Here is a 26,353-nt window from a genome sequence, read left to right as displayed (position 1 = left end):
ATAAACCTACGCATATATGGTCACCTTATCTTTCATAAAGGAGGCAGGAATGTACAGTGGAGAAAGGACAGCCTCTTCAATAAGTGGTGCTGGGAAAACTGGACAGGTACATGTAAAAGTATGAGATTAGATCACTTCCTAACACCATATACAAAAATAAGCTCAAAATGGATTAAAGCCCTAAATGTAAGGCCAGAAACTATCAAACTCTTAGAGGAAAACACAGGCAGAACACTCTATGACATAAATCACAGTAAGATCCTTTTTGACCCACCTCCTAGAGAAGTGGAAATAAAAACAAAAATAAACAAATGGGACCTAATGAAACTTCAAAGCTTTTGCACAGCAAAGGAAACCATAAACAAGACCAAAAGACAACCCTCAGAATGGGAGAGAATATTTGCAAATGAAGCAACTGACAAAGGATTAATCTCCAAATATACAAGCAGCTCATGCAGCTCAATAACCAAAAAACAAACAACCCAATCCAAAAATGGGCAGAAGACCTAAATAGACATTTCTCCAAAGAAGATATACAGACTGACAGGAAACACATGAAAGAATGCTCAACATCATTAATCATTAGGGAAATGCAAATCAATACTACAATGAGATATCATCTCATACCTGTCAGAATGGCCATCAAAAAATCTAGAAACAATAAATGCTGGAGAGGGTGTGGAGAAAAGGGAACACTGTTGCACTGGCAGTGGGAATGTGAATTGTTACAGCCACTATGGAGAACAGTATGGAGGTTCCTTAAAAAACTACAAATAGAACTACCATATGACCCAGCAATCCCACTACTGGGCGTATACCCTGAGAAAACCATATTTCAAAGAGTCATGTACCAAAATGTTCATTGCAGCTCTATTTACAATAGCCAGGAGATGGAAACAACCTAAGTGTCCATCATCGGATGAATGGATAAACAAGAAGTGGCACATATATACAATGGAGTATCACTCAGCCAAGAAACGAAATTGAGCTATTTGTAATGAGGTGGATGGACCTAGAGTCTGTCATACAGAGTGAAGTAAGTCAGAAAGAGAAAGACAAATACCATATGTTAACACATATATATGGAATTTAAGAAAAAAAAAATGTCATGAAGAACCTAGAGGTAAGACAGGAATAAAGACACAGACCTACTAGAGAGGTCTGTGAGGATATGGGGAGTGGGAAGGGTAAGCTGTGACAAAGTGAGAGAGTGGCACGGACATATACACACTACCAAACGTAAAATAGATAGCTAGTGGGAAGCAGCCACATAGCACAGGGAGATCAGCTCGGTGCTTTGTGACCACCTAGAGGGGTGGGATAGGGAGGGTGGGAGGGAGGGAGATGCAAGAGGAAAGAGATATGGGAACATATGTATATGTATAACTGATTCACTTTGTTATAAAGCAGAAACTAACACACCATTGTAAAATCCAAAGGTCAGTTTTCAACACTTATCTTACTGCCATTTGAGACTGTTTATCATTCCTCTTTCCTGAAACACTCTACTTTTTTTTATTCTCTGAGACCATCAAATTAGACTTCTTTTCTGCTTAAAAAACCAGAAAACTATTGATTTATTAATTCAATCATTCACATAACAAATACTCAGTAGTGTGTGCCAGGCATCATACTAAGCACTGGGAATTCAACAACAATAATAAAGAGCTTTAAGGAGCTTATAGTCTAATGGGAGAGCTAAAATGACAACTGTAAAATAGAGAAATTGAGTAACCACAGGAATACATGCAGGGTGTCCCTAGGAGGGAGAAGCCTGGGGCAACTCAACCAAGTAAGACTGCCCATTACCTGCATTTTTCATAGGCTCTCTGGACTACGTTTAGTGACAAAATTTTGAAACTGAATTTAAATAATATTCATAAAAACGGAGTGCAATACAGTCCCAAGGCATCCCTGCACTCCACCCCAACACCGGAGCCAGTAAAGCAGCCTCCACTGTCTTACCCAAGGGACAGACCTGCAATAGGTAATCTCCAAAAGGTTTAAAAAGCGTGTAAGACATTCACTGCTTCTAGGTCCTCACTTAACATTTTCTCCTAAATGTCCTGCAATCTGACTTCTATTTTCTATCTCTATTAAGACAACAGTGAAGCCCAAATTGTCAAATAAGTATCCACAGTACTTCACCACTCCAACTGTGAAACTCTTTCCTTAGTTTCTAGAACACTACTCTTTCCTGACTAGTTCTTCTACCTCTCTGGTTTTCTTTCTCTCTTTTTCCTTGGGCCATCCCATCTTTTCATTCCATACAACGCCGCAGAATTCCATCCAGTTGCATTCATTTAACTACTAAATATCCAATTATGCTTTACCAGGCTATATTGAACCAACCACTCTCCCTAACATCAGACTTATATTTCTAGTATCATTATATCTGACACAATCACAGTAGATAAAAAAGAAATGTTCTTATGGAGGTTTCTCAGAAACCTAAAAATAGAACTACCATATGACCCAGTAATTCCACTCTTGGGTATATATCTAAAACCAACAAAAACACTAATTCAAAAAGATACATGCACCCCATGTTCATAGCAGCATTATTTACAATAGCCAAGATGTGGAAGCAACTTAAGTGTCCATCGACAGATGAATGGATAAATAAGATGTGGTATACATATACAATGGTATATTACTCAGCCAAAATAAAGGAAAGAAATTTTGCTATTTGCAACAACATCGATGGACTTGGAGAGTATTATGCTAAATGAAGTCAGACAGAGAAAGACAAATACTATAAGGTATCACTTATATGTGGAATCTAAAAAATAAAACATACTAGTGGCTATAACAAAAAAGAAACAGACTCACAGATATAGAGAACAGACAGGTGGTTACCAGTGGGGTGTGGGAAGGGGAGAAGGACAAGATAAGGGGAGGGGATTAAGAGGTACACACTAGGGACTTCTCTGGTGGCGCAGTGGTTAAGAATCTGCCTGCCAATGCAGGGGACACGGGTTCAAGCCCTGGTCCGGGAAGATCTTACATGCCGCGGAGCAACTAAGCCCGTGCGCCACAACTACTGAGCCTGTGCTCTAGAGCCCACAAGCCACAACTACTGAGCCCGCATGCCACAACTACTGAAGCCTGCCTAGAGCCCGTGCTCCACAACAAGAGAAGCCACCGCAATGAGAAGCCCGCGCACTGCAACAAAGAGTAGACCCCACTCGCCGCAACTAGAGAAAGCCCACGCAGCAATGAAGACCCAATACAGCCAAAAATAAATTAATTAATTGATTAAAAAAAAAAGAGGTACACACTATTATGTATAAAATAAATAAATAAGCTACAAGGATACAACTCAGGGAATATAGCCAATATTTTATAATGGCTATAAATGGAATATAGCCTTTAAAAATTATGAATCACTATGTCATACACACAAAACATATAATATTGTACATCAACTATACCTCAATTAAAAAAAAAGAAAGCAATGTTCTATTTAGTCTCTTTCTTGAAGGGAAAATCTGACTAAATGACCCTATATCCGACTAGATTCCATAGTCCTTGGGTTCAAGTTTGGGTTGAAGGTTATGAGGCCCAGAGGCCACAGATTCCCAAGATTCAGAGCTCTCCTTGCCTTCTAGGCAGGGGAAGTCGCTGAAGCACACAGGGGTGACACGAAGCAGTATTGAGAGTTCAGACAAGATCTCCCAGGACGAGAGATGTCTGAAATAAATTAAAGGTCTATAAAATACAAGGTTATTTGTATATAACAATTACTTTAGTCTGCCTTCACTTATTTGTCTGAATATATACCCGTGTACGTGTGGGACTCCCCCTTCCTGCTCAAAAGAAAAAAAACAAAAACTGACGTGAAAGTATGGTCCTGTTAATTCAAAAGAGAGTAATTTTTTAAAGAAGTCTTTATATCTAAGGCTGCAGCTAGTAACTCCTTTAATTTATAGGATTTGTGAGTCTGTGAGCAGGGGGATGCGATGTGGTGAGGCCAGAGGGAAACAAAATATTTATAGCAAAAATACACTGACTGAGAGTTAAGTTGTGAACACTGACATATTTCAATGATCCTTGGATAACTTTTGGGTGGACTCAGAGGGTTAAAGCTCATTAAGATACCAGATGAAACTTGCAAGTACATATCCATTACCATAGTTAATAATTATACAATTTCTCAATCGGCAGAAGGCCACTTTAGTCAGAAAGACCAATGCAACCATAGTCCTTTATCTTTAGAGTGGTCAGAGTCTGATGAATGGGTCAAAGATTTATAAAACAGGATGAACCATATCAGCAGGTTTGTCTTTGCAGAACACTGCAACTAAAAATGCTTGTTACAAAATATATGTGGTTAAAAGGGAGTGCTTTCTCCATCTTATTACCAACCTAAAAACTCATCATTATAATGCCTTTCCATGTCAATTTTACCAAAAAAAACTGAGCATCATAAAGTTACTCAAAAGCATCAAATGACAACATGAAGAGGCAGCATAGGATTGTAATTAAAAGTATGGGTTTTGAAGCAAGATAGACATGGGTTACAACCCTACTCTGCAACTTACTAAAAATGTAAACTTGAAATTGTTGAAGCTAGGTGAGATACATACATACATACATATATATATATATATATATATATATTCTTTATATTTTTGTATATAGTTGAAAACATCCATAATAACAAAATTAATTTCTTTGTATGTCCAGTGAGAATTGTCTCCTTATCTTTCAAATGAGAATAACATCCATCCCTATCTTACAGTGTTGCTGTGAGATGGGCACAGAGTACTTACTCAATAAAGATTTGAGTCTTAAACCTCAGGAACTCTACACATACATATCGATACTTGGTGACACATAAAAACCAGCCCATTGTATTTCAGGGGTTTTTTTTTGGTGTGTATTTTTACATAGTTGTAACCATAAAATTGAAATAATTTTGTATTCTGCTTCAGTCCATGTAATGCTACTCTTTTATGTCAACCTATAAATTCTTAATCATTTTTTAAAAATAAATTTATTTATTTATTTTTGGCTGCGTTGGGTCTTCATTGCTGCGCGTGGGCTTTCTCTAGTTGCCGTGAGCGGGGGCTACTCTTCGTTTTGGTGCACAGGCTTCTCATTGTGGTGGCTTCTTTTGTTGCAGAGCGCAGGCTCAGTAGTTGTGGTGCACGGGCTTAGTTGCTCCACAGTATGTGGGATCCTCCCGGACCAGGGGACCCGTGTCCCCTTCATTGGCAGGCGGAATCTTAACCACTGCGCCACCAGGGAAGCCATTCCTAATCTTTTTTTTTTTTTTTTTTTTTGCGGTACGCGGGCCTCTCACTGTTGTGGCCTCTCCCGTTGCGGAGCAACAGGCTCCGGACGCGCAGGCTCAGCGGCCATGGCTCACGGGCGCAGCCGCTTCGCGGCATGTGGGATCTTCCCGGACCGGGGCACGAACCCGTGTCCCCTGCATCGGGAGGCGGGCTCTCAACCACTGCGCCACCAGGGAAGCCCCATTCCTAATCATTTTTAACGCTAGCTTAATATTTTCATAATGAATCTAATTTAGTTCACCATTACTCTCTAATTCACTCATTTGTTTCTAACTTGTCACTATTATAGCCATTGCTGCAATAAATAATTTGAGGAATTTAGCATTTCCTTTTAATTATTTTCTTGTGATAAATTCCCAGGTATGGAATTATTGGGTCAAAGATAATGTACATTGTTATAGCTCTTAATATTTATTATCGTGTTGCTTGCAAAAGAACTGGACAGTTTATAACACCACAAACAATGGCCAAGAGTTCCAGTCTTACCACAACTTTGTTAGCATATTAAAAAGTAATTTTGGGACTTCCCTGGTGGTCCAGTGGGTAAGACTCCACGTTCCCAATGCAGGGGGCCCCGGTTCGATTACTGGTCAGGGAACTAGATTCCCCGTGCATGCCACAACTAAGACCCAGTGCAGCCTAAATAAATAAATAGAATTTTTTTTTAAGTAATTTTACTAGTGAGGGTACAGAGGTACTTCACTGGTGTTTCATTTGCATTTCTCCAATTATTTCCAAATTGAAAAAATAGTGAATTTTAAATTACATTTGGATTAAAATCCTTAATATATAGGGAATATGCAAGCATGTGCACACAGACACACAAAGTAATAGAAAAATGGGTTAAGAAGATAACCAGGTTGGGAATTCCCTGGCGGTCCAGTGGCTAGGATGCGGGCTTTCACTGCCTTGGATCCGGGTTCGATCCCTGGTATGGGAACTAAGATCCCACAAGCTGCATGGTGCAGCCAAAAAATAAAAAAAAGTAGATAACCAGGTTTATAGCACAGAAAAAAATACATGGTTAGAAACAAAGAAAACATTCAACCTCCTAATAAAATGCAATAAAATTTTATAAATGAATGAGAAAACATTTCTACCTATCAAACTTGCAAAGATTCATGAAAAGGGTACAAAGGTGCAGGGCAATAGCTTATCCTAATAAGAGTTTAAACTAGTAAAATCCTTCTGGAGGGCAATATGGCAATGTATGTCAAAAGTCTTAAAATTCTGTATCCCTTTGGCCCCATAATTATACTTCTAGGGATCTAACCTAAAGAGAAAAACATCGTATACACTCTCATAGATTTAGCTACAAGGATGTTCACAGCAGTATCATGTAAAATGTTAGAAAAGTGAGGAAAACGTGCATTGACTGAGGTCTGATAAATTATGGCACATCCATACAAAGGCAAAACTATATAGCCATTTAAAGTCATGAAGATATGTATTACCACGAAAAATTTTCCTTAATATACTGCTATGTAAAACAAGGAGACTACAGAAGATTATATATGGAAAGATTTTATTTTAATTTATTTTTTTAAAAACAGTATTCAAGGGGCTTCCCTGGTGGCGCAGTGGTTGAGAGTCCGCCTCCCGATGCAGGGGACACGGGTTCGTGCCCCGGTCCGGGAAGATCCCACAGGCCGCGGAGCGGCTGGGCCCGTGAGCCATGGCCGCTGAGCCTGCGCGTCCAGAGCCTGTGCTCCGCAACGGGAGAGGCCACAACAGTGAGAGGCCCGCGTACTGCCAAAAAAATAAATAAAAAATAAAAACAGTATGCAGGGGCTTCCCTGGTTGTGCAGTGGTTGAGAATCCACCTGCCAATGCAGGGGACACGGGTTCAAGCCCTGTTCTGGGAAGATCCCACGTGCAACGGAGCAACTAAACCCGTGTGCCACAACTACTGAGCCTGCGCTCTAGAGCCCGCGAGCCACAACTACTGAGCCCACATGCCACAACTACTGAAGCCTGCATGCCTAGAGCCCGTGCTCTACAACAAGAGAGGCCACCGCAATGAGAAGCCTGCTCACCGCAATTAGAGAAAGCCCGCGCGCAGCAACGAAGACACAACACAGCCAAAAATAAAAATAAATAAAATAAATTTATTAAAAAAAAAACAGTATTCAGGTTACTACTATTTACATTGAAGTTAGAAACCATTTCTACAGTTTCCACGTGTTCTCCATAGTGACTGATACAAGTGGTGCTAAAAAAGAAATAGTTCTATTCTTTAACCTCATTCAATCAATCCAATTTATCTTAATTCACTGTGCTAAGAAATAACATTGAATATTAGTAACCCACCTACTATGCACATTCATGGTAAACTTGTCACTCTTACAAATACCCAATAGTTACTAAATGCTACTATCTGAATTTCCTACTTAAAAAGATAGAATGTTGCCACATTTTATGTCACTAAAGGGTATAAGACACACCATCTGCCCCTCAAAAACAAAATCAATTGAAGTTTAAAGCTATTACTCATTCTTGTATCTAAAATAATAGCTACTAAAACAAACCTTTAAAGCAGACAATTGATTTCTTAAATCTTTTTGCATAAGCTCTCATTTCCTTTGCGACAGGCTTTGGTTTTTCAAGTGAGAGATTTGTAATCATGTTCTCATCACCACCTGAGGTACCCTATGATTAGTGCGGTGCAGTGAGCCTCTTAGTCCTGCTTGCAATGCAGTAGGAATTTCTTCCTCCCAGCCCCTATTCCAGGCATTTTCCTTCTACCAGTAAGTATTTAAACAGGAAGTGACCCTTAATCTAGCTGCTCTTCTGCCTTAAAGAATAGGGTGACCGGACATCCTGATCTGCCCAGTATGGTCCTAGTTTAAGCATACTGTCCTGGTGTCCTGTTTCGTTGGTCTCCCTTCTCACTCTTAAAAATGTCTCGGTTTAGGAATAAATTACATGGTGTCCTGGTTAAGAACCACATAAATACACGAATAAATGTCCTATTAGTGAAGAGTGTGCCTCCTAATACATTTTATCAGAAACATTATAACAATAGTTAGGAACAACTTAAGAAATAAAGAGAAACACTCTGTTTCATTTTCTTGTAAAAAGTTTTTAAAAATAAAACACTAATAGAAATAAGGCTGAATTGCATCTAAAATATATAATATGCATTTAAGAAATCTCACAACACAGATAAAAATTAAATGAGGTAGAAAAGAGAATTAACCTGCTTGGCAGCTAAAGAATCTGGCTTCGGGTTCTGGGTAATGAGGCTGCAGACACAGGTATAAAATCTTTTGGATCCAGTCTTCCTAGAAAATATCTCAGACAGCAAGATGTCAACTTATCCAAGACTCACCCTTCCTAAGGAAAGTCAAAGGAGCAATCCTAAAATGTCACACTTCACTCCCCCATCTCCCACACTATGTAACTGCAAAAGAACTAAACTGTAAGATTAGTAATCATGACCTCAAGCAAAACATGGGTCCCAGGGGTCTGCCTGCCAACACCTGTACTTGCTCTTATCTCCACCCACCCCCTAAAAAAGGTGAAAAACACAAAATCAAGGGAAAAAAAAAAACTTTGCAACTTCAGTCCTGACATTCCTTTGTAAAAAGTCCATGTTCATCTCAGCAAATGGCAACTCCTTTCTCCCAGTTCCTCAAGCCAAAAACCTTGGTATCCTCGCTGACTTCTCTCTTTCTCTCATACTTCCAATTTGTCATCAAATCCTTTTAGCCCTACCTTTAAAATTCATTCAGAACTTGACCACTTTTCTCCACCTTCACCTGCTCCTGCCCTGGTTCAAACCACCATCATCTGGATTATTTGCAGTAACCTGATTTTCCTTCTTATTCTACTGCCTCCTCAGAAAACAGGTTTATAGAAGTGACGGGAACTTGCCCCAGGTCACACAGCCTGCAGGCAGTGGAGCCAAGACTGGAATGAGGAAATCAAACTGCAGAGCCTAAAATCTTAACCAGTCTACCACACTGCCTCTCTGGGTTTTTGACTTTGCACAACTGTGGAGCTAGAATCCAAGCCAAAACGCTGCCATTAAGTCATATGAAACACACTCAGAAAACACTGGTGGAACTTCCCTGGTGGCACAGTGGTTAAGACTCTGCCTGGCAATGCAGGGGACATGGGTTTGAGCCCTGGTCCAGGAAGATCCCACATGCCTTGGAGCAACTAAGCCCGTGCGTCACAACTACTGAGGCTTTGCTCTAGAGCCCATGAGCCACAACTACCGAAGCCCGTGCACCTAGAACCCATGCTCCACAAGAGAAGCCACCGCAATGAGAGGCCCGCACACCACAACGAAGAATAGCCCCCTCTCGCCACAACTAGAGAAAGCCTGAGCACAGCAATGAAGACCCGATGCAGCCAAAAATAAATAAATAAATAAATTTATGTTTTTTAAAAAAGCACTGGCTTATCTAGAGAGGTAAGAAAAGAATTTCAACATAAAGGAGCTACATTATCAAAGAATTCCACTTAGATGGTTTACTGTAAAGTTAATAATGAAGTGAATAATAAATAGCTTTTAAGAGGACCTCTCTCTCTTTCTCTTTCTTAATACCTTCCTTCAAATCTGACAAATTTTCTCTCTCTCTCCCTCCCTCCCTCCCTCTCCCTCTCTCTCCCTCTCTTTAGTCATCTGGCAATGGGATGATAAATTTCCTAGACATTAAATATTCAAATTTAAAAACCTGTTGCTGGGAATTCCCTGGCGGTCCAGTGGTTAGTACTCTGAGCTTCCACTGCGGGGGGCATGGGTTCGATCCCTGGTCAAGGAACTAAGATCCCACATGCCACAACATAGCCAAATAAATAAATAAAAATAAATAAAAACCTGTTGCTTAGCAAGTTAAAATATACAGAGTAAATGTAACAAACCATAGATGACAGACCTACTTGCCTGACCTAAACCACTTTCTTCCTTTCACCTTAAATACCCCAAGGTATACCTCAGCATCTATGTGCACTAGCTGTTCCCTCAGCCTTAAACGTTCTTCCCCTAGACTCTTGTTTACTATTTTTAAAATTTGAAGTATAATTAAACATTCTATAATAGGCACAGGTCTTAACAGTTCTGTTCGATGACTACTGACAATGGTCTACACCCATGTAACCATCACCCAAAACAAAATACAGAACATTCCCATGATCTCAGGAAGTTCTTTCATGTCTTTTTCTAAACAGCTTCCTTCCCTTCCCAACCTACAATTATCTTCTGATTTCTATCACTACAGAACAGTTTTGTCTTTTCTTGAACTTCATATAAACAATACAGTATATGCTCATTTATGTCTAGTTCCTTTCACTTAACACAATGGTTTTGAGACTCACCTGTGTTGTTGGGTGTATCAGGTGTTGGGTACTGTGAATACACCACACACACACACACAAAATACACCACAAGTTGTTTATCCATTTTCCTGTACATGGACATTTCAGTTGTTTCCAGTTTGGGGCTTTTATGAATAAGACTGCTATGAACATTCTTGAATTCATAATTTTGCAGAAATATGTTTTCATTTCTCTTCATTAAATATATAGGGGTAGAATGTTAAATCATAGGATGTATATATATTTAACTTTCGTAGAAAATGCCAAACAGCTCTCCAAAGTAGCTATACTATCTGGCACACCCATCAGCAATGGATGAGTTCCAGTTGCATCACATCATGCCCAACATTTAGTATCTTCAGCCTTTCTCTTGTTAGCCACTCTAGAGTGTGTGAGACGATATCTTATTATGAATTTACTTTGCATTATTTCCCTGTTGACTAAGTGTTGTTGACTACCTTTGCAAGTGCTTATTGGTCATTAGTATATCCTCTTTGGAGAAGTCTGTTACTGGGTTATTCCTCTTTTCCTCATTTTACTATTGAGTTATTGCACTTCTTTACATACCCTAGATATAAGTCCTTTGACAGATAGATATGCTGAAAATTTTTTTTCCCTACTCTGGACTTACCTACTCTTTTTCTTAGTGGTATCTTTTATTACTTTTTAAAATATTTATTTATTTATTTGGCTGTGCTGGGTCTTAGTTGTGGCACGTGGGATCTTTAGTTGTGGCATGAGAACTCTTAGTTGTGGCATGTGGGATCTAGTTCCCTGACCAGGGATCAAACTTGGGCCCCCTGCATTGGAAGTGTGGAGCCTTAGCCACTGGACCACCAGGAAAATCCCTTAGTGTTATCTTGTAAAAGGCAGTAATGTTAAATTAGTTGAGGTCCAATTTATCAATTTTTTTTCTTTTACGTATCTTTTTTCTTTTAGGATCTTATCCAATAAATATTTGAATACTCTAAAGTCATAGGGATATTCTCTATTTTTTTTTCTTCTAGAAGCTTTGACATTTTAAAAATATGTCCACAAATTATTTGATACTCCTCCCTTCAGGAGGTGAGGCTTAATTCCTCTACCCTTAAACATGGGCTGGAGTAATGAGTACAATATGGTGGAAGTGATGGTATGTGACTCCCAAGACTTTGTCATAAAAGGCAATGCCACTTCCTCCTTGTGCTCCCTCTTTGATCACTTACTTACTCTGAGGGAAGTCAGCTGCCGTGTTATGAGGGCACTCAAACAGCCCTAAGAATAGGCTCATGTGGTGAAGAACTGAGTATCCAGCCAATAGCCAGTGAAGAGCTGAGGTCTCTAGCCAATAGCCGTGGGACATAAGCCATCTTAGAAGGGGATTCTCCAGCCCCAGTCAAGCCTTCAGATGATTACATTCTTGCTAAAATCTTGGCTACAACTGGATGAGAGACTCTGTGCTAGAATTACCTAGCTAAATTCCTCCTGTATTCCTGACACAGATTAACTGTAACATAATAAATATTTGTTACTTTAAGCCAGGAAGTATTGGGAAATTTGTTATGAAGTGAGAGATAATACAGAAATTGTATCGTTTTTGATTTTGCATTTTAGATATATGATCCACTGCAAATTAGTTTCTGTGTATGGAATGAGTTGAGGTGATAGTTCATTGTTTTCCATATAGATATCAAGTTAGAGCAACATTTGTCTTTCTTTCTCCCATTGGACTGACTTGGCACTTTGGTGGGAAAATGTATAAGTCTATTTCTGAGATCTCTATTGTGTATCACTGATCTAAATGTCTATCCTTATGCCAACACTACACTGTCTTGATTACTGTAGCTCTGTGGAAAATCCTGACATCAGTAAACAAAAGTCCTCCAACTGTCTTTTTCAAAATTATTTTGGCTATTCTTAGACCTTTACATCTTGGTAAGTTTACAGAATTGTCTTATCTATTTCTTCAAACAAAGCCTACTAGGATGTTAAAGAAGACTGAATTGAATCTATCGGTCAATTTAGAGAGAATTCCATCTTAATAATGTTAAGTCTTCCAATCCGTGAATATGGAATATCACCATTTATCTGGGTTTTTTTTTTAAACTTACATTAGCAATGTTTCTACCTTTTCAGTGTTGAGAGCATATCCTTAGTTAGATTTATTCATAGGTATTTACTTTTTTTTATGCTATTAGAAATAACCATTTTTATTTCAGTTTTCAAATAGTTCATTGCTAATATTGAGAACTACAAATTATTTTCATATAGTGATTTTGCTAAATTCACTTATTAAAATTGTTTTTTGTAGATTCCATAGGGTTTTCCATGTACACAATCATGTCATATGTAAGTACCAGTTTTACTTCTTTTCTAATTTTTATGCTTAATTATGTTCTTTTTCTTGACTTATTACACTTTCTAGGACCACTAGTTCAATGTTGAATAAAGGTGATGAAAGAGAAATATATATCCATATTACTGCTTTAAAATCTTTAGGATCTATAGCTAAGGTTGGCAAATGTTTTCTACAACAGGTCACAAAGTAAGTATTTTATGCTTTGCAGGTCATACAGTCTGTTACAATTATTGTACACTGTGGATGTAGCAAGAAAGCAGCCATGGACAATACATAAACAAATGAGCATGGCTATGTTCCAATAAAACTTTACGGTCACCGAAATTTGATTTTCCTACTTTCACATGTCACAAAATATTAGTCTCCTTTTGATTCTTTTTCAGCCATTTTATTACATATAGACCATTCTAGGTCACAAGCCACACAGGAACAGGTAATGGGCTGGATGTGGCCTACAAGCTGAAGTTTGCTGATCTCTGGTTTAGACCATTGATTTGAGAGCTTTCTTCTTTCCTAATATAAGAATTTAATGCAATGTTTCCCTCCAAACAGTGCTTAATGGCACTACTATTTGTTTCATTTGTGCTTTGTACTGGTTTTTTAGCCATCGCTATAGGATTGTCAATTTACATCTTTAACTTTACACAGTCTTCAAATAACATACAGCCAACCTGCCATATACATGGGTTCCATATCTGCAGACTCAACCAACTGCAGATCAAAAAAAAAAACAAAACCCAGAAAGTTCCAAAAAGCAAAACTTAAATTTGCTGCATGCCAGCAACTATTAACATAGCATTTACATTGTATTCACAACTATTTACATAGCATTTACCTTGTATTAGGTATTATAAATAATCTAGAGATGACTTAAAGTACACAGGAGGATGTGCATAGGTTACATACAAATACTGTGCCATTTTACATAATGGACTTGAGAAATCTGAGGATTTTGGTATCCAAGGGAGGTCCTGGAACCACTTCCCGGGGATAACAAAGAATGACAGTACCATTTAACCTGTTCTAAGAACCTCACAACAGCATTGATTCCCAATCTGAATGTTATACTCAGGCCAAATTATTTATCAAGGTTAAGAGGGAAATAAAGGCATTTTCAGAAATGCAACATATCAAATAATTTGCCTCCCATTCACCCTTTCTTCAGCAAATTGTGGGAGTAAACCAAGAAAGAGGAAGACATAGAACAGAAGAAACAGAAGATCCAACAGGAAGAAAAGGAAGTGCCTAGAATGATAGCTGGGCACTATGAGAAAATGGAAACCACTCCAGACTGGAGCACGTTACTCTGGAGGGACTCCTCTGAGATGACGACATTGACAGAATAAATTATGTGAAAGAAAACAGGAAATTTGGGCAACTGGTAGCAAATTTTGAGTTGAGTTAGTGATAAGGACACAAAAAGCCATATAAACAAGTTATGTCCCAAACTGAAAGCATCAAATACATTACTTGAAAAATCACAGGTAAACACAAAACAGCTAGGAGTTGAGAGTGGTTACCTCTGAGAAGGGGAAGTGAAGGTGGGGACCAAGAAGTACTGTCTGTCTGGACAATCCCTGACAAACTACTTGGCTCATTAAACTGTATAACTCTGAAGAAGAAAAATATAGAAGATAAGGAAATAAGGTACTTAAGGATTTCCCAAGGACATAAAACCATCTTGGCAACTAAATGTGACCTCTGGAAACCAAGAAGTCTAACAAAATTGTCCTGCAAAATAGAAAACAATACAAACGAATGCATTTGATGGGTGGAAAAGGGCAAGAAAAAAGCAACATTACGCCTGTGCTATCATAACTCTTGTCAAATGCGTGACGTCAAGAGCAGAAATCCCTAGGTTTCTGTGCTTCAGTTCCCCCGTCTATAAAGTGTGTGTAACAGTATCCCTCTCCCAGGACTGTAATGAGGCTTCAACCCAATAATGAACATGAAGTGCTTACAGCAGTGTTAGAAATAAATATTAACACAGTTAATACTTTAACTCTTTTTAAATAACTGAAATTATTTTTTATTTCAAATCATTCAACTTAATTGTCAGAATGATACTGAAAAGTTTATTTGAATGCTTACCTTGTCTATTCAAACATCAAGGCCTCTAACCCTTTCCCATATCTCCAAAAAGGGTGGGGGGCACTGTGGGGGGAAGAAGATAAACTGTCTGATGACCCAAGAGAAATAACAATTAATGAAGGCTGTCTCTGAAGATGCTTATCATTCTGAAGAACTGACTGCACCTGAAAAACTACTCAGGATACCAGGCTTTATCTTACACTTCTTAGTTGATTATGATCAATCATTCACTCACTAAGTAAGTCAGCAATTAGAACTGAAAACGTGGCCCTAACTATACATGAACTCAATAATGCTGAGACCAGCATTTTTCCACTTCTAAAGAAATAAAGTCTCCAACTTGTGCTCTCCAAGTTCAGTTCTACTTTGTTATGAAACCTGAGAAACATTTTTCCAAAGGAAAAAAGTATGAAATAAAGTTCAGATCCTGGGCAAGAAATAAAGGCCAATTTAATCCACACATACCTAAGAACCGTGGAAAAAAGAAAAGAATAAATATAACCATGTTAGGTGGCTTTCAATCTCTTGTGCTCTAACAGCTAGCAAAAAAATAGTTACTTAAGAGTTGTCCCACACTTTGTTTTATTCATCTTTGGATCCTTGTAAACATAAACAGTATGTAACAGAGTACCTGACTTCCATTAGAAGCTTAAAATATTTATTTAACAAATGAATAACTAGAATTAAGAGTACTATTTGAACTATACTCTTTTTATGGAGAAATACACTACAATTTTCAATTGAAGGAACATTTTCCTTTATCTTGGCAACAAGATCAGAGTTTGAACACCAAGAACAATAAAGCCTGGGCAGATACTCCATCTACATAATAGTCATTTCTCCTAGAAATCACATTTTGGTCACAGATCACTCCTACTGTTTTGAAGTATGTATAAATCACTAAGTTGGGTTTCATAATATAAAACTTGACCTCCAAAATTCCCTGCTTCTTTCCCTTCACCAATATCTTATATAAAAATTGCAGCCATCAATATTTTATCTGGGAGGATTCCCCCCCCAGTTTTATTGAGATATAATTGACATATAACATTGCATTAGTTTAAGGTATAGGGTATAATAATTTGATATATGTATATACTACAAAATGATTACCACAATAAGTTAACAACCATCACCTCACATAGTTATAAATTTTTTTTCTTGTGATGAGAACGCTTAAGATTTACTCTGTTCGCAATTTTTAAATATTTAATGTAATACTGTTAACTATAGTCACCATGCTGTACATTACACCTCCAGAACTTATTTATCTTATAACTGACGTCTGTACCTTTTGACCACCTTCCCCTATCTCCCCAGGCCCACCCCTCTGACAACCACCAATCTGTTCTGTTTCTGTGCCTTCAGTTTTTTTAGATTCCACATTTAAGTGATATCATAAAGTATTTGTCTTTCTTGGTCTGGCTTATTTTACTTAGCATAATGCCCTTGAGGTCCATCCATATTCTTGCAAATGGCAGGATTTCCTTATTTTTATGGTTGAATAATACCCCATTGTATATATACACACCACATTTTCTTTTTTTTTTTAAATGATTTGGCCTCCCAGGTCCAAGTCAGTATTTTTTCTTTTTTTGTAATTAATTAAGTTATTTATTTTTGGCTGTGTTGGGTCTTTGTTGCTGCGCGTGGGCTTTCTCTAGTTGCATCAAGTGGGGTCTGCTCTTCGTTGTGGTGCGTGGGCTTCTCATTGTGGTGGCTTCTCTTGTTGCAGAGCACGGGCTCTAGGTGCGCGGGCCTCAGTAGTTGTGGCTCACGGGCTCTAGAACGCAGGCTCAGTAGTTGTGGCACATGGGGTAGGTAGTTGTAGCTCGCAGGTTCCAGAGCACAGGTTTCAGTAGTTGTGGTTCTCAGGGTCTAGAGCGCCGGCTCAGTAGTGGTGCACGGGCTTAGTTGCTCCACGGCATGTGGGATCTTCCCAGACCAGGGCTCAAACCCATGTACCCTGCATTGGCAGGTGGATTCTTAACCACTGCACCACCAGGGAAGTCCCATACACCACATTTTCTTTATCCATTCAGCCATCAATGAACACCTAGGTTATTTCCATGTCTTGGCTATTATAAATAATGCTACAATGAACATGGGGGTGCAGATATCTCTTCAAGACAGAGATTTCACTTCTTTAGAATACGTTCCCCAAAGTGGAATTGCTGAATCACACAGTAATTCTATTTTTAATTTTTTGAGGTCGATTTTTTAATCTAAAATTTATTTTTAAATTTTTTTGAGGTAGAAAGCAGTTTCTATACTACCTCTAGTCAGTACCAAAGGTTATCAACTGAAAAATTAATATAATGGACCAAAAAATGTAATAAAAAACACTTATTAAAAGATTCAATACTCAGGGACTTCCCTGGTGGTCCAGTGGTTAAGACTCCATGCTTCCACTGCAGGGGGCACAGGTTCAATCCCTGGTCCGGGAACTAAGATCCTGGATGCCAGGTGCAGCATGGCCAAAAAAAAAAAAACCAAGATTCAATATTCAGAAGAAATTCTGTTTAAAACCCAACATTTCTCTAGTTCAAATGCCAACTACCTATACTTAGACATTCCAGAAATGAAAGTAGATAAAATTACCCAACCCAATAACATAAATTATGTTAAGAACAAAAATAATTGCAAAACAACTGAAAATTATAGGTTAACATTACAGAATTTAGTAAACAATGAATTCGATGTCCACATTGCAAAGCTGACTTCCATAGTTTAAAACCTGAGTTTACCTAAAAAAGAACACCCTTAATTTTTCATTACTCAAAAAAACAACTCAATCTCTATGATACATCCTTAAAGAAATAAAGATTAATTTATGCTAGAGAGCCAGGGTTCACATCAAGCTTTATGGAATGACTGATAATCACATTTCTTCTTCCAAACATAAAATTCATGTGGATTGTCACCTTAAATGAGAAAGGCATGAAAAGAACGTAAGCTCCAATCTAGCATTAGAAATTACTCCATAAATACCCTTTCTGCTTTGAAAGTCTATTTCCCCAATGAAACCAATATACTTTATTTCTTTATAATGATTTCATTTCATGTAAATTTATGAAGGTTGTATAAATATTTTTTAGAATAGGAGTTTGTTTGAATAGTTGATAGTGACTAGTGAGAACAAGAGACAAGGGTAGCATCATCAGCAGAGGAGACAAGCATCTCTAAAGCATCCACTACATTAACACATTTTTTACACAAAGATTTTTAAGTAAGGTCTTTATGTGGTATTTTTGAAAAATATTTTTATATCCAAGAAAATTTAAACATAAGCAATTAAATCTACTTTTAATTTTTTAATTGTTTTTTATGTTGAATTTTGATTAAGAATGTTTTCTGTAGAAAGACCAGATCAGTTTCTCTGCTTTAGTAAACTGTATAATAAAATATGAAACTCATTAAGGAAAAGCAAAGCAGGAAACTTAATATGTCACTTTTAGACACCTATCCTTAGGTGAAAGTAAACAGCATTAATTCCAAGCATTTCCAAACTTTTAGGAGAAGTGGGTGGGTGAAGGAACAAGAGAGAATAAAAACTCACACTACTTCTATAGTGTAGGTTTATATTTTAATGTTTTCATTCTGAAAAGCAAATGAGGCAAATTGAGACTTCCACCTGGCTTGCCAGAATGACTCTCATGAGTACTAACATGCTTAGGTTAACATTTTCATAAACTTTTTTCTCATTTCTTCCAAGTATCTTAAATAACACTAAAAACTACATAACATGATGCAGCTGCTTCGGAAAAACTGTTTGACAGTTCCTCAAAAAGTTAAACATAAAGATATCATATAACCCAGTAATTACATCCTAGGTATACACCAAGGAGAATTGAAAACATATGTCCACAAAAACCTGTAAATGAATGTTCATAGCAGCATCATTCCTATCAGTCAAAAAGTGGAAATAACCCAAACATCCATCAACTGATGAATGGATGAACCAAATGTGGTATATCCTCACAATGGAATATTATTCAGCCCAGAAGAGCTACAAAGTACTGATATGCCACATCACAGGTAAACTCTGAAAACATGCTACACTAAAGGAACCAGACACATAAGGCAATATATCGTATGATTCTATTTATATAAATTACTCAGAACAGGCAACTCCATAGAAATATGAACAGATATATGGCTGCCAGGGGCTAGGAGAAGGGGGAAAACTTAAGAGGGGTTTCCTTTGAAGGCGATGAAAAAGTTCTGGAACTAGATAATGGTGATGGTTGCACAACACTGATTATACTCAAAGCCACTGAAACTTTTATGCTATGTGAATTATACTTTAATTAATGAAAGAAACCCTACAAAACCAAAAACAGATGTTAACATCTTATCAGAGAAAGTTAACTTCCAAAATAAATGATGATTATTTTGGTATTTCTTTAAAAACCTTATTGTTAATTTGATATGGACATTAGAAACATTTTTATTCATATATTTATTTATTTTGGTTGTGCCAGGTCTTAGTTGTGGCATGCAGGATCTTCCACGCCTTGTGCGGGATCTTTGTTGCCGCATATAGGATCTTTAGCTGTGGCATACGGGATCTTTAGTTGTGGCATACGAATTCTTAGTTGGGCATGTGGGATCTAGTTCCTTGACCAGGGATCGAACCTGGGCCCCCTGCCTTGGGAGCATGGAGTCTTAGCCACTGGACCACCAGGGAAGTCCCTAGAGACATTTTCAGAAATAAACCTTTTTCTATAATGCCCAATACCATCCTTAAGCTTTTCTATTTGTCAGGAATTCGCATAAAAATCTTTTATTGCCAGCTTTGCAATGCTTAGTCTGCCAGGGTAGGAATCAATTTTATATAATATCTAAAGTCAAGTGAGTTTTAAAATAGGCAGAATGTTTTATTAAATTTGGCTTACCAATATCGTATGTTGAATTTTAGTACAGGAGAGGAACATGTTTATTTCTAATGAAGAAGATCAGCAAAAGATGAAAAACTTTTTATTTTATTTATTTATTTGGCTGCACTGGGTCTTCATTGCTGTGTGCGGGCTTTCTCTAGTTGTGGCGAGTGGGGGCTACTCTTCGTTGTGGTGCGTGGGCTTCTCATTGTGGTGGCTTCTCTTGTTGTGGAGCACAGGCTCTAGGTGCATGGGCTTCAGTAGCTGTGGCATGTGGGCTCAGTAGTTGTGGCTCAGGGGGTTAGCTGCTCCGCAGCATGTGGGATCTCCCAAGACCAGGGCTTGAACCCGTGTCCCCTGCACTGGCAGATGGATTCTTAACCACTGCGCCACCAGGGAAGTCCCAAAATACTTTTTATTTATTACTTATTTATTTACTTAAGATTTATTTACTTTATTCTTGGCTGTGTTGGGTCTTAGTTGTGGCACACGGGATCTTTGTTGCGGTGCGCGGGCTTCTCCCTAGTTGTGGCATGAGAGTTTTTTTCTTCTTCTTTAGTTGTGGTGCGCAGGCTTCAGGGCACGTGGGCTCTGTAGTTTGCGGCACACAGGCGCTCTAGTTGAGACGCACTAGCTCAGAAGTTGTGGCGCGCTAACTCAGAAGTTGTGGCGTGCGGGTTTAGTTGCCCCGTGGCATGTGGGATCTTAGTTCCCTGACCAGGGATCAAACCCACGTTCCCTGCATTGTATGGCGGATTCTTTACCACTGGACTACCAGGGAAGTCCCCCGAAAAACTTTTTAGACAGCAAAATTTACCTGGTCTGCTTTAGCCCTCATGAAGCTATCTCTGACATTCATTTTTTTAAATTTTGATATTCAGTACAGAAAAGCAACATCCAAAAAAAAAAAGGCCATGCCAAATGCAATAATAGCCCATTAATTTATTTTACCTCAAATATAATAGAAAATACCACTTCTGCTGAACCTGATTCTAGGCAAGGTAAAATTCAGTCGCCTACATAATAATTTGCCCAGTGTCCATTCACAATCTTCCTGCTTGCTCTTAATGGCATTTGAGTAGAGTAGGCTCTCAATCTACATGAATTAATTATGTAAATTATCAGATTAAATAACAGTTTCAACTTAAAATAATAACATCTATTTGGGGCCTATGCGAACCAGGCAATGGAAATAGAGGCTTTATATATTTAACTCATTTCTGCTCACAATACCTTACAGAGAGGTTAAGTAACTTCCCTAAGGTCACAACACTAGTACACTGCAAAGCCAGGATTCAAACCAAGGTCTGTCAGACATAGAATCATTTTTCTAAAACATTCCAAGTGTGGGCTACAAAGGAATATAATTTCAGTTTAATTGGCAAACATTCATCTTATCTCTTTAATACAGCTTCTAAATGTTTAGGTAATGAGAAAGAAAAAGAGTGCTTGAAAAGAACATTACGGACGAATGAAGTGATGTGCCTGGGGAAACATGCAGTGCACTGTTTGCCTACTATGTGCCATGTGCTGGACTGGCTATTTTAATGCATGAACACTTAATTGTTACAACAATACTGGGAAGTAAATATTGATGCCTCCTTTTTTACATAAGAAACTGAAGTTTAGAAGGTGCAAGAAGGTCCAAGGTTACAGAAGTTGCAAGGCACATAGTTGGGATTAGAAACCAAATTCAGTCAGTCAATAAATATTTACTGAGTGTTTACTATGTACCAGGGCTATACGAGGCACTTAGAATAGAATATTAGAGATCTCCCACATACAGCTCAAACGAAACCCATCTTCTTTTTGCTTAGGCAGTAAATCATTGTGAAATTGAAAAATCCCCATAGATTTTTCTTTTAGTAGCTTTGTTTTAAATGATTATTCATGCTTTGGTTATACATGTTAAGTACTGTCCCTAAAGCCAGAAGTTGATTGCCATAAAAACTGAATAAGCCTCCAGAAGATAATGTGAAAATATAAGCAATTCTGTCCTCCTGCATGATTTTGACCATATTGCCTGATAGAGAACACCACTTTGGAAAATATACTTCTTATGTTCTGAAGGATAATTTAAACCATTAAGCATTTTACAAAGCTTTTGAAGGTCAGCTTTTAAATGACAACAGTGAAATTTCAAAAAGAACAGGAAAAGTCAGCACCAAAGCTAGTTTAACATTAATAATAAGTGATCTAATAAATAGGTCTATGTTTGCCTAGTCAGGTTTTGCTTATTATGCCAGTTGGAAAGCCGGAAGGAAACTGGTTTTAACTCCCATACAACCTGTATCATGACAACACCACTTTATCAGAAATGTAGCTGATATCAGCATAATGCTGAGACAGTTCAAATTTAAAACTGATTTTTCTTTTCCAACTATTTTCATAATCATTAATGGTATATAGAATCGAGATAACTTAAGAAAAGAAAAAAAGAAGGGTAATTAACATTTACTGTGACCCTTCTATGTGCCAGATACTACTTTTAATTCTCACAGCCACCTTAACCTTTTAGAGGAAGAAACAGAAGTTTTGAGAAATGAAGTACCTTTTCTAAGATTACATAACTAAGGGTTTCCTGGTGGCGCAGTGGTTGAGAATCCGCCTGCCGATGCAGGGGACACGGGTTCGTGCCCCGGTCCAGGAAGATCCCACGTGCCGCGGAGCGGCTGGGCCCGTGACCCATGGCCGCTGAGCCTGTGCGTCCGGAGCCTGTGCTCCGCAACGGGAGAGGCCACAACAGTGAGAGGCCCGCGTACCGCAAAAAAAAAAAAAAAAAAAAAGATTACATAGCTAATAAAAAGGCAGAGCCAAGGTTCAAACTCTGATGTCAATTATTATAATGCTCCATGGCACTAAATACCTGTCAGTTTAATTTATTTTTAAAACTTTATGATAATATTAGAGCAGAGAAAGCAGAGTAAAGTAATGATTTGGATTATGAACTGTTTTAGTACCTCAAAAGTACTAAAGAGTGATGTCGCCCTTTTAAAAATTCCTATGATGGTGACTGTGAAAGAGAATATAAAATACCTTCAAGTCAAAAATATTAGGCTTGGGCTTCCCTGGTGGCGCAGTGGTTGAGAGTCCGCCTGCCGATGCAGGGGACACGGGTTCGTGCCCCGGTCTGGGAAGATCCCACATGCCGCGGAGCGGCTGAGCCCGTGAGCCATGGCCGCTGAGCCTGCACGTCCGGAGCCTGTGCTCCACAACGGGAGAGGCCACAACAGTGAGAGGCCCGCGTACCGCAAAAAAAAAAAAAAAAATTAGGCTTTTGAGTAGAAAAAAAGTAACAAATAAATAAGTATACATTTAATATTATCAAAAGTTAAAAAAAAAATAGTTCTATTCTAAAGCAACACTTTTTGAAAGACTGCAGATCACCAGCGTAGGCTGGCTCGAAGCAGCATTTTTCAGAGTTAACTTCATGGAAGACTAATCCCTATAAAAATATTGAAAGATAATGAGTTTCCACAGTCAAACAAGTTTGAGAAATGCCGGACTTAACACTAAACCAGTTTCTTCACTGGTTACAAGCAGTACAACATAGTGCCCAGAGCCCGCTGGAGTCATACTATCTGGGTTTCAATCCCTGCTCTTCCACCTCCCGGCCTAGCCATGAGATTTGGAACATGTTATTTCACTACTCTGGGTCTCAGGTTTCCCACCTGTTAAAAAAAAAAAAAAAAAAAAAAAAAAAAGGAGACAATTGCAAAGACAGATTTGTTGTAAAAATTAGAAAGATTAATATATCTGGGGTTGAGATATGGGGATATATGTATATGTATAGCTGATTCACTTTGTTATAAAGCAGAAACTAACACACCTTTGTAAAGCAATTATACTCCAATAAAGATGTTTTAAAAAAAAAATCTGGGGTTCTTAGAACAGAGCCTTAAAATAATAAGTGCTTGATAAATGTTAAATTATTAGTAGTAACATCATTTCCCTGAGCCTTTATTAACCTGATAAAAGTTGATGCTCATCATGAATCTCCAAGGAGTCAAGGGATATACCTAGTATGCAGTTTCCCAAACTTACATGATAGAACCCACTTTTCCACAGACCATCCCTCAAGACTGATTAATGTCTTTTAAAATCAAATCAAAACAAACAAAAAACACTATGAGAAACAATAAATAATTCCATCACTAAAATTAAATCTGTTTTAAAAAAATACAAGTTTAGTACTTCCCAGTTGGTGAACACATCGAGGTGCAGGAAGGGTGGCATGTGGAAGAAGGCATGGGAAGCTCCACACCCCTTCCCCCATACCTTGCCCTACACATCTCTTCCATTTGGCTATTCCTGAGTTGTATCCTTAATAAGCCAGTAATATCTCCTTACAGATTCCAGCACATGGGTTCAGTGCCTGGAACCTATACATGTAGTAGAATAGAGCATTGTTTTATTTTCCATTCTCATAGCCCTCAGTGGCTTCAAGTGATCACATCTCATCACAGTAGTCATTCAATTATCCAAGATACTATGTGGAACCTATTCATCATCACCCAGCCTGCAATCATTTGAATAAGGACATGAATAGTTTCCGTTATCAAGATACATCTATTTAAGTCTCATGTCTGTTGTATAGAAGTCAATATTCAAAAGATGGCGTGTTTTCCGTTTGGTATTTATTGTGCCCATTGGGCAAATTTACTGTCATTGTCAGAGTGCTGATCATGCTACCCTTCCATTTAGAATTTTTTCTAAGCAGTATGTGTCAGGATCTTCAGAAATGCTTACAACCTTTGATCAAACAAATCAATCTCCAAGAATCTATACTATGGAAATAAATAAGAATACAAGATAAAACCTTAAATACACATATTGCCTCATTGTTTAATATTGTGGAAAATTAGAAATACTAAAGAAGTCTAGGGAATTCCCTGGTGGTCCAGTGGTTAGGACTCAGAGCTCTCACTGCTGAGGGCCCAGGTTCCATCTCTGGTCCAGAAACTAAGATCCCGCAAGCTGAGTGGTGCAGCCATAAATAAATAAATAAGTCTAATTTTAGTGGAAGGATTAAACAAAGAGTGGTACATTACTTGCATTACACAGTCATTACAAATTATATTTGAAAGATTATGAATAATGCTATGTGAAAAAGCAAGTTACTAGTTTATTTTTGTAGTATAAGCATAATTTTCTAAAACAAGCCAACAAAACACCAAGCAATCAAAATTTACGACAAAAACTAAATCTAAAAATACGCCAAGGGCTTCCCTAGTGGCGCAATGGTTAAGAATCCGCCTGCCAATGCAGGGGACACGGGTTCAAGCCCTAGTCCAGGAAGATCCCACATGCCGCGGAGCAACTAAGCCCGTGCGCCACAACTACTGAGCCTGCGCTCTAGAGCCCGCGAGCCACAAATACTGAGCCCTCGTGCCACAACTACTGAAGCCCGTGAGCCTAGAGCCCGTGCTCTGCAACAAGAGAAGCCACCGCAATGAGAAGCCCGCGCACTGCAATGATGAGTAGTCCCCGCTCGCCACAACTTGAGAAAGCCCGAAGGCAACAATGAAGACCCAATGCAGCCAAAAATAAATTAACTTAAAAAAATAATAATAAATAAAAAAAATAAAAATACACCCAGTGACATGGCAACAGCAGGCGGAGAGGACGTGCACACCCTCATTCCTTCCTTTCTCAACTCCATCTTCACGTTAGCGGCAGTGGTAAAGCGGTTCAGTTGCCAACATGCAGCTGTTTGCGCGCAGGAGCTACACACTCTCCAGGTGACTGGCCAGGTGACAGTCGCCCAGATCAAGGCTCATGTAGCCTCGTTGGAGGGCCTCACTCCAGAAGATCAGGTCCTGCTCCTGCAGGATGAGGCTACCCTGGGCCAGTGTGGGGTGGAGGCTGTGAGCACTCCGAGCACTCTGGAAGTAGCCAGCCGCATGTTTGGAGGTAAAGTCCATGGTTCCCTGACCCGTGCCAGGAAAGTAAGAGGTCAGATTCCCAAGGTGGCCAAACAAGAGAAAAAGAAAATGGGCCGGGCCGAGAAGCGTATGCAGTACAACCAGTGCTTTGCCAATGTTGTGCCCACTTTCAGCAAGAAGAAGGGCCCCAATGCCAACTGTTAAGTCCTTTGTAATCTTGGCTTTCTCTAATAAAGCCACTTAGCCCAATCCAAAAAAAACCCCAAAAAAACCAAGAAACAAAAAATAAATTAATAAATAAACAAACACCCAAATGTCAACTATGGTTGATTTGAGCCATAGGTGACCCTTCTTCCTACTTCTCTACGTTTTCCAAGTTTTTTTATGGAGTATGTCAATTTTGCTTAACTCTTACTTGATACCACTTGCCTTTGAGCTAAAGTTCTACTAGATGACAAAACAAAGCAAACTGGCCTAGTGGTCAAAGACGGGAAAAGTATGAAATGTGATTTCTTTCAAAGGTTATTTATCATT

At 38.5% G+C, this 26,353-nt stretch overlaps 2 protein-coding genes across 20 annotated transcripts in view; one reads left to right on the top strand and one right to left on the bottom strand.

The window, feature by feature from the left end:
• SHLD2 (shieldin complex subunit 2) overlaps positions 1-26,353 on the bottom strand; it is a 117,669-nt gene that overhangs the window by 74,163 nt on the left and 17,153 nt on the right. For 2 of the 19 annotated variants that reach the window (XM_049697136.1, XM_049697135.1), the window contains exon 3: positions 15,055-15,117. The exons of 14 other annotated variants lie outside the window; for them this stretch is intronic. The gene's annotated coding sequence lies outside the window, so the exon portion shown is untranslated. Of the gene's footprint in view, positions 1-15,054; positions 15,143-22,485; positions 22,976-26,353 lie in introns of those variants that run through there. 3 more of the 19 variants (XM_049697139.1, XM_049697138.1, XM_049697140.1) reach the window with 3 other exon arrangements.
• On the top strand, positions 25,231-26,023 carry LOC125960985 (FAU ubiquitin-like and ribosomal protein S30). The gene has a single exon (XM_049696878.1). The coding sequence runs from the start codon at positions 25,538-25,540 to the stop codon at positions 26,021-26,023; it is 486 nt and encodes a 161-aa protein (XP_049552835.1). The 5' UTR covers positions 25,231-25,537.

Source organism: Orcinus orca, chromosome 14, assembly GCF_937001465.1.
Source record: "Orcinus orca chromosome 14, mOrcOrc1.1, whole genome shotgun sequence".
NCBI classification, from domain to species: domain Eukaryota; kingdom Metazoa; phylum Chordata; class Mammalia; order Artiodactyla; family Delphinidae; genus Orcinus; species Orcinus orca.
The sequence above is the reverse complement of the archived record's forward strand: the minus strand, read 5'-3'. Positions and strand labels throughout refer to the sequence as shown.